Consider the following 9,894-nt stretch of genomic DNA (forward strand, 5'->3'; position numbering starts at 1 on the left):
AAGAGTATCTCAAAGACAAAGGCAATTTCCAGGCATGATTTATGATTGGGTTTAACATTTAATACACACACTTAAATGTACTTCATTATCCATCATGTCAATGTCTTAAATGTCTTAAATTAATCAGGTTTAAACATTTAACCGTGGAACACACTGCATAGCAATATAGTTCCTCGAACGCAAGTATTCAAAAAACACACAAGAGCTAAGATACAGGGAAAACATGTGCAAAAGTGATACCCTTTAAAAACAGTGTAAGAAAATATAGCTTGTGCAATTAGAATATCTAAATTAATAAATACATAAAAGGATAAGGTTGTCGGATGAAATTTCAGGATGAACCTAAATTGCACAATAGTTTATATTCCACTGATTCTGACCTCTCAACTTTTGAATATCTTTTGAATGTCCAGCAGTTACAAAGAGTAGAGAAAATTAAATTAAAATGACCTGTAAAGGTGTTTTAGATTGATCCTGAAATTTCAAAAGCATAAAAAAAATAAAATTCCCAACTTTTTATGTGATGTATGCAGTACTGTTGACAGACATATATTTGCTGTTCGGCACTTGCAGATTTATTTATTTTTTGTAATGTTAAAAAATAATAACTATAATCAGAGGGTTTTCCCCTATTCCCTCCCATTTTTGTGGAAAATGTTCTTTGAATGTTGACTTTTCGCTAGCCGTGCGCAGGTCTGGTCTGTATTCCCGCGAAAAGCAGGGAGGACGACTGTACAGCTTATTACAGAACATCATACATTTTAATTTTGAGACGAATCAAAGTCCGTGAGGAGTAAAATACTTGATTCTATCTTTTATGATCAATACTCTGGTAATTATGAAACGACCAATTTCTGTAAATCTGAGCCTATGTGACTCGTAAATAGGTGGCTATTTTCCTGTACATTTGATTATTGGAGAAAGCATAAACACTATGTAAGAACTAGACAAATTTAACGCAAATATAATTGTAAAGTGCTTTAAATGTCGTGTGATGGTGTAGTGCAAGTTTATCATTTTTAATGATATAACTGTACATGAAAACAATGTTTAATAATAATTTCTCTGATGTCCCAAAGTGTATCTCCTGCATGCTGTGATATCTACTAGCATACCAAGAGTAACTTTGACTAACAATTCTAAACAATTTATCATTGCAATGCACCTGCAAGAAAACGAAATTCACTGACCTGTGAAGGAAAATCAGAAATTCGCCTGGACAAGCCAGAGAGAACAAATAACCGTTTGCAAAATCAACTTTCTCACTATAATACTAAAGTGTGTATATTTCAGAAATTTATAAAGAAGAGATTTTGGAATGAATAAATTCTAGTAAGGTCAACAATAAGAAAGTAGCATTCAGGTACTCAAGCAATAGTGTGATAACTTATCGCTCAGCATTCACACGCTTTTGAGAACAGTTTGTTGCTTGATCAGTGAGCAGAGATGTTGGCAGTGGATATCAAGTGTTGATCGCCGAATACGATGAAGACTCAGATAAACCGTTACCACCTGAAAAATGCAAACAAAACAAACTCAATTCAAAACCAAACTTGAACATATGACTATATTTTCATACATCTTGGTTGCTGTCGTTGTTTTTTCTGTTTGACTTGTGTTATCCTTTCCCATTCCATTTTGACATAATTTGGTGAGAAGGGTTTGGTGGGAAAGCCTTGAACTTAAGTTGTCTCTGGGACAGTACCTCCAGTGTTTTCTGGGATGGTTCACAACTTTCTCAGAAGGTTTGAAGCACACCATTGTCGTATTTATGAATGAAATATGATGACATCCACCACGCGTGCACAAAGCCCAGAATATGTCTAAACATAGCTTGCAGCAGAAAAAAGATTCCAAGCAGTATACTACACACTTTTCAAAAGACACTATACCTCTTCTTCCAATGTTCCTCCAAATCTGCCATCCACTTGATGAAGCACTCGTGGTCTAAAATAATTGACAAAACAACACATTAGTATGTTATTGGAGAAAAAATATGTGCTCTTCCAACAAAGTGTGAATGAATTCAATCTTACCCTTGTCCCACTGCCAGATGACTGGGACTTAGAGAGTCTGAACGACGAAATTTCTGACCGAACCTGAAATAAATGTAACGTACGGAAATTAGCATTCGACTGTAAAACTCAAAGGCTGTCAGACGTTATGAAAATATTTATGATTTTTACACAATTTTCTCTTGATTTCTATGCACAATTAAGGAAGTCTAAGCAAAGCTAACATCAAAACAAGGACATCACAATAGAACTTCTGAGATGCAATGATTACAATCGCAATGCTCATTTTAAGGATGCATGAACAACTCATCAGACTCAGTCAATTAAGAAGCAAAATATGGGTTGGTTTAGCCAAATCACTGGCATACCAATGAGAGCAGTTTTGTTTTTTTTCTAACATTAGTGGCACATACCTTTCTGTCTAAGAGGGTTCCAAAAACCAATATGAAGAAACCCTATGTGAAGATAAGAAGAGAAGATTTAGACAACACAAAACATCACTTCTAGGTGAACAATGCAGTGTACTGTAAAACATGGAACCAGACACACGTGTCTATGACGCATCACAAATTTATCACCTTGTAATGACAACTCTGGATTGGGACCATATGCTGCTTTTCATTCTCTTTTCTTGAGTTGTCTTTTCTATTTTATTCTAGGATTGTTTTGGCTGATTGAGTACTCCAAATTGCCCATAGGTGTGAATGCGAGTGCGGATGGCTGTTCGACTCTGTGTTCCCTGCAATTATCTGGCAACCAGTACAGGGTGTCCCCCGCCTACTGCCTGATGGCTGCTGGGATAGGCTCCAGCATGGCCGCGACCCCCGTGAGCAGAAAAAATGGAAATAATATATGGGAAATAATATATGACTGAAACATAAAAACTTAAGCACAAAAATAAAAAACACATACAAAACAATATCACGGACTCACCTGCAGGGAATTGAAGAAGGCGAAGGCAATGTGGATTCCGAGATTACTTGGGTCAATTAAGATTCCAACTCCAAGACTCCAAGTTATTCCAAAAAAGGGTGTTAAGACGGCTAAACTCCTAATAATGACCACCAGGACATACTTCTCCTCTTCTGGTTGAGTGCTGGACATCCCTCGACTCTGTAATATTTTGACTATCACTACAATTAGGATTAGAATGTTTATAAACACGATGAGCAGCGCCGGGATCACAAATGCCAGCAGCGCTCTTGACCTTTGCCAATTGAGCCAGCAGATCACATTTTCTCGTATGTAAGCATTGTTCGGTGCAGTTACAGCAATAGTAATGACGGTGATAATCAGTGGGGCGCCATAACCAAGAGAGTATCCAATAGCAAACATAGTATTTTTAGAAAGTCCTCCACCAAAGACTCTGACTGAGCGGTACAATAGCAAAAGGGCAGATGCCAACATCCAGAAAAAGAGGGCCAAGTAAAAGAAATGGATGAAAAAAGTAGCAGCAGTGCATGCATCCGGATTCTTTTTATCTCCTTCAGAGATATTTGCACCAATAATGAACCAAATGTTTGCAATCAGGAGAGACAATGCAATGTTAACAATGGAAACATGGCGCAAGTGTGATGTGCTGCTCTTTCTAACTTTTTTCCATATAAACGCCTCAATAAAGAGGCATATAACTAAGGATGCCATAGAGATCCCGACGCCAATGTAAGTTATAAAATCCAACACACGGCTGTTTAGATCAACTGGAGACATTAGTATCGAAAAGGAGGTCAGGTGGTCACACCGACATGTGACAGTTTCATCCTCTCTTTCAATGAGCTCACAGCCTTCATCATCCCATCCCCCAAGACCGTCAAAGAGGGAAAAGTTCCAGAACACACACTGAGGGTTTCCCAGATTATCATCTACAATGTCAAAAGTGAAAGTGATATTGTCGACGATGGTGTCAGACTGAACAAGTACAACTCTCCCATTGATGACCCTGCCCGTAGCGTTGTTCTCATCTCTTGGAGGAAGGACATTATCCAAGGATTCAAAGGTTATCACGGTAAGGTTTGTTGCTCCATTGGACCCTTCTATGTCTATCTCCACTGTGGAATTAAAATCCCCGTTGAAACTGTCGATGAACGTAGTTTTGTTCAAGAGAATCAAAGGTGTTTCAATGACAAGGGAGGCATTGATAAGTCTACTTGTTATACGCTCAACTGAAAACAACAATAGTGAGCTGAGGCTTTCATTTCTTGTTTCAGCTTCAAAGTTAAGTATGTCCCATGATTCTCTTGCCCGATCTCTAATGAGGACATCAGTAACGAGAAGGACATTCTAAAGTAAAATGGGAAAAAGAAAAACAATCAGTACTTTTTTTTTAAACATCAACTGTATTGTTGGATGAAGTAACAAACATACCTTCATAGATTCCTGACTTATCTGGATATTAGATGTTGTTACAAAGGTGGCAACATTGTTGAGAATTGTAACAGTGTCGTTGATGTCTACAACAGATTCATCCACTTCGTCACTTTGTTGAAGAATAGTGATGCGTAAATCCTCCAAGAGCGGTGGCAAAGTCGTAACGGTCAAAACCTAAATTTTCAGATAGGAGAAACTGTGTTAAAATCCATGTCTCTCAAGTATTAATCAGTTTTGATTTGACTGACTACACAAAAGACCAGACAAATCTTTATGGGAAAATAGCTCGGATCAATTCTTCTCAGATTCTGATCCTGCTTGGAATTTTAATTGTGTGCCAAAAAATCTACCACCTTACTCTAGACTGATTGAGGATCTCTGCGATACTCAAAGTGCAGTTGTCTTCTCGATCTTCCCATTTTCCACTTTCCCTGCAAACAGCAGTCATCACTCCGCCCATTTCACAAGGAGCTGTTCCCACGTCGTTTAAGAATCCATTTCCAAATTCTGGATCACCAACACATGTGAATCCACCTGGAAAGACGATTTATGTTTACCTAACTATTACCGAAGTATTAGAAAATGGTTTGGTCATAGCCGTTTCCATAGTTACCTTCTGGAACAAACACCAATGTTATATTCCGTGTGAATCGAGGAAATGTAATCACTTGACAAGTGATGACTAATTCTTGGTTATCACAGTCTTCCTGTGTGATCGTGATCTGATGTTGGATTACAGGGCCTGTAGCTAAACATGCACAAACAAAACCCACCACTGTGAAAGTGATATAATTATTAAAATATCATTGAGTAAAAAAACTATTTGAAAACATAATTTTGCTTTGTAATTTTTTGGGGGAAATTCTCTTATTTAGAGAGACTCACAAAATAATGTGGAAACTCCACAGACAATTGTTGTGTGATTTATTATACCCTTTTTCATTTTTTTGTGTTGTTTTCTTCGAAAAGATCCTAACAATAATTAACAGCTACATTAATTCTGGGCGACAATATTTGTACAACCTCAGAAGAAATGCAAAATATCATTTAGATTCACCTGGATTTGGGAGGCGTAGAAACATCACCTGGTAGGGGTCCTGGACAGAGCATTGCACTGACACTTGCTGCCCACTCCTACACGGTATGCTTTGGAGGGGACTAATCTGGATTTGGGGTGTTTCCAAAGCACTGAATGCTTCATTAGAGACCTGCCAGTAACTTGAAATCCCATCAAACAGTTGACATTCATACCGCCCTGAAATAAAATGATGCAAATTAAAATAAGACTTCACTGCCAACCACCAAGTATTTCAACAAGTGGTTAAATGACAGTAAAGGGAAACAAATTTAATCATAAAAGCAAATAGCTTTTCCTCAATTTCCCCATCAAAACATTACAAGTGTAAGGTAACCTTGATTTTGTGTTTATTTTGATAGAGCAATATGCATTGAGAATGCTTCAATTGTTCCTTACCATTGTCATTAAGATTGTAATTTGTTATCGTAAGCGTTTCTGTTCCATTAGCTTGTGAAAATCTGTGTCGAATGTCTTCATTTATTGAAACGCCATCACGTGACCATTTGGTTGAGTTGATACGAAACTCGAGTTCCTTTGGTGGTGGGCCACATTTTATCTTCAATGTGTCGTCGAAGAATACAACACTTGGTTGAAATGTCAAATTTCTTCTGCCTTTAATGGAAAACAATACAAAAGGGTGAACATTTTTTATTCTGCAGATGATTTTTCAGACAAATAATGGCCTAATGGTGCAATGACATTAAAATGTATCTGAGATTTTTCCGATGAAAACATTATCAAAGCTACTTACTCTCAAACCTTAGAGGAAAAGTGTTCTTCAGATCTTTGAATATTCCTACGAGAAGTGCCTCAACATCTGGGTCTTGAATTGTCATATTTGCCAGAATTTCAAAGTCAGCAATGGTGCTACCAGCCCTAACATAAAACATAAAAAAGATATGAAACATTATTTGCAAACTTAATAATAGGTCTAAAATGGTCTAATAGTCATTTCAATGGTATTTTTATTTCAGTATTGAATCATTTCCCTCTTGATTTTATTATGTCAATATTTGTCTAATTCGTATATATATATATATATATATATATATATATATATATATATATATATATATATATATATATATATATATATTATTACAGACATATATGCGTGTGTGTGTACGTGCGTGCGTATAAAATGGGCTTTATCTGAAGATTGTATGTTCACTGTAAAATAAGGTTGGTAAATCATTGTAAAGAAAGTAAACATTTTCAAGTTAAAGAATTAAATCTACCTGAAGGCCAAAAATCCCGCTAATAGTAGACCTGGAATATGGATCTCGGATTGTTTTTCAATCTGTTAGAAATAGTCAGCATACAAAGGTTCAGTGATTAAATGAAAAACCACAATTGCAAACATTATTTGAAATGATAAGACGTAAAAAAAAAAAATGACTTACAGAATCTAAACACCTCTGATTAAAAGAGTTATTTTCGTTGTTGTATGCGTTATCAAAGTCAATTTCCATAATGAATGATAATGACCTTCCTAAAGTACAAAAATAGCTTGTAAGTACAATATAGTCATTCCAGTTATTACCGACAAGGTAGATAAAATGGTAGTTTCAACACTTTTTAGACTTACTTGAAATTGGTTTACAAGAGTCTCCAGGTGGAGGGACTTCATATATGCAGTCACAGGGTAATTTAGGGGCATTGCTGCATCCACCATGCCTCAAACACATGTCAAACGACCAACCTAAGGACTCTTCGCACTGGCACTCAGGTCCGCCAGTAGCGTATAGAAGGCAGGCTAAAAATTATATTAAGCCAAAGATTTCTTTAGTTACCTATTTCATAACATATGAGTTGAGCAGCTCGCAACATTTGTCCAGGAGACCATTTCACACAAAAATATCCTCACCTTTGATCAAATTCAAACTTTTGAGTGCTAGATCTTCTGCTATCGCTAATGGGAAGGATATATTGTCTACAGCATCCCTCATTTGATTCCACATCTCTGGTGGCTCAGCGTTGGTTGGAGTGTCAACAATAAGAACAATGTCCACTAGAATAGAGGGACGACTTGTTTTACATGTTCCTGTAACAGTTATTACCTACAAAGCCTTATACAATACCTTCTATGGTTGTTGGACATGGGGTGATGATAGCTGTGGAGAATGAAATATATTATTCTAGAATGGGGTAAAAGATTGTCCTTGTCAAATTGTATCCATCCATATATTTTCCATTGTCTTGACAGAAGTTTCAGATGAGCCAGAGTCTATTGTTCCTACATTATGCTGGAGGGACTAGGTCTCAGAGCTGACCTACAAACACCTCAGTGGACGTGGAGGAGGTGGTCTGAGACGGGGAAGCTTAAGTATCCCGTTTTTGACTGCAGGTTCAGGAACCAGAACGATCTTTCCAAAATGTATGGATGGACACCAACTACATTTGACTTTTAAAAATGGTTGTTTCAACACTTGTTGGACTTACTTGAGATTGGTTTACAGGACTCTCCAAGTGGAGGGACTTCATGTATGCAGTCACAGGGTAATGTACTGGCATCGCTGCATCCACTATACGTCAAACACATGTCACACGGCCAACCAAAGGACTCTTCGCACCGGCACTCAGGTCCTCCAGTAGCGTTTAGAGGGCAGGCTAAAAATGATATTGCGCCAGATTATTCTTTAGTTACCTATTTCATAACATACGAGTTGAGAGGCTCGCAACATTTGTCCCCGGGGACTGAAAAATATCCTCACCTGTGGTCAAATCCCAACTTTTGAGTGCTAAATCTTCTGCTATCACTAATGGGAGGGATATATCGTCTACAGCATCTCTCAGTTGATTCCAGATCTCTGATGGCTCAGTGTTGGTTGGAGTGTCAACAATAAGAATAATGTCCACTAGAATAGAGGGACGACTTGTTTTACATGTTCCTGTAACAGTTATTACCTACAAAGCCTTATACAATACCTTCTATGGTTGTTGGACATGGGGTGATGATAGCTGTGGAGAATGAAAAATATTATTCTAGAATGGGGTAAAAGATTGTCCTTGTCAATTTGTATCCATCCATATATTTTCCATTGTCTTGACAGAAGTTTCAGATGAGCCAGAGTCTATTGTTCCTACATTATGCTGGAGGGACTAGGTCTCAGAGCTGACCTACAAACACCTCAGTGGACGTGGAGGAGGTGGTCTGAGACGGGGAAGCTTAAGTATCCCGTTTTTGACTGCAGATTCAGGAACCAGAACGATCTTTCCAAAATGTATGGATAGACACCAACTACATTTGACTTTTAAAAATGGTTGTTTCAACACTTGTTGGACTTACTTGAGATTGGTTTACAGGACTCTCCAAGTGGAGGGACTTCATGTATGCAGTCACAGGGTAATGTACTGGCATCGCTGCATCCACCATACGTCAAACACATGTCACACGGCCAACCAAAGGACTCTTCGCACCGGCACTCAGGTCCTCCAGTAGCGTTTAGAGGGCAGGCTAAAAATGATATTGCGCCAGATTATTCTTTAGTTACCTATTTCATAACATACGAGTTGAGAGGCTCGCAACATTTGTCCCCGGGGACTGAAAAATATCCTCACCTGTGGTCAAATCCCAACTTTTGAGTGCTAAATCTTCTGCTATCGCTAATGGGAGGGATATATCGTCTACAGCATCTCTCAGTTGATTCCAGATCTCTGATGGCTCAGTGTTGGTTGGAGTGTCAACAATAAGAACAATGTCCACTAGAATAGAGGGACGACTTGTTTTACATGTTCCTGTAACAGTTATTACCTACAAAGCCTTATACAATACCTTCTATGGTTGTTGGACATGGGGTGATGATAGCTGTGGAGAATGAAAAATATTATTCTAGAATGGGGTAAAAGATTGTCCTTGTCAAATTGTATCCATCCATATATTTTCCATTGTCTTGACAGAAGTTTCAGATGAGCCAGAGTCTATTGTTCCTACATTATGCTGGAGGGACTAGGTCTCAGAGCTGACCTACAAACACCTCAGTGGACGTGGAGGAGGTGGTCTGAGACGGGGAAGCTTAAGTATCCCGTTTTTGACTGCAGGTTCAGGAACCAGAACGATCTTTCCAAAATGTATGGATGGACACCAACTACATTTGACTTTTAAAAATGGTTGTTTCAACACTTGTTGGACTTACTTGAGATTGGTTTACAGGACTCTCCAAGTGGAGGGACTTCATGTATGCAGTCACAGGGTAATGTACTGGCATCGCTGCATCCACCATACGTCAAACACATGTCACACGGCCAACCAAATGACTCTTCGCACCGGCACTCAGGTCCTCCAGTAGCGTTTAGAGGGCAGGCTAAAAATGATATTGCGCCAGATTATTCTTTAATTACCTATTTCATAACATATGAGTTGAGAGGCTCGCAACATTTGTCCCCGGGGACTGAAAAATATCCTCACCTGTGGTCAAATCCCAACTTTTGAGT

General features: G+C 38.2%; 1 protein-coding gene across 1 annotated transcript; it reads right to left on the minus strand.

The window, feature by feature from the left end:
• On the minus strand, window positions 1-7,466 carry LOC147042573 (adhesion G protein-coupled receptor F4-like). Its single transcript, XM_085938268.1, has 15 exons — window positions 7,328-7,466; window positions 7,049-7,216; window positions 6,864-6,952; window positions 6,699-6,760; window positions 6,212-6,336; window positions 5,857-6,072; window positions 5,440-5,637; window positions 4,996-5,130; window positions 4,741-4,916; window positions 4,380-4,556; window positions 2,949-4,295; window positions 2,429-2,470; window positions 2,037-2,099; window positions 1,893-1,947; window positions 1-1,512 (listed from the first exon to the last, which is right to left on the minus strand). Exons 1-15 carry the CDS (start codon window positions 7,419-7,421, stop codon window positions 1,463-1,465), a joined length of 2,997 nt encoding a protein of 998 aa, XP_085794394.1. The 5' UTR covers window positions 7,422-7,466; the 3' UTR covers window positions 1-1,462.
• Between the last annotated feature and the right edge of the window lie 2,428 nt (window positions 7,467-9,894).

This window comes from Syngnathus leptorhynchus, chromosome 18 (genome assembly GCF_054491065.1).
Source record: "Syngnathus leptorhynchus isolate UIUO chromosome 18, UIUO_Slep, whole genome shotgun sequence".
Lineage (NCBI taxonomy): Eukaryota > Metazoa > Chordata > Actinopteri > Syngnathiformes > Syngnathidae > Syngnathus > Syngnathus leptorhynchus.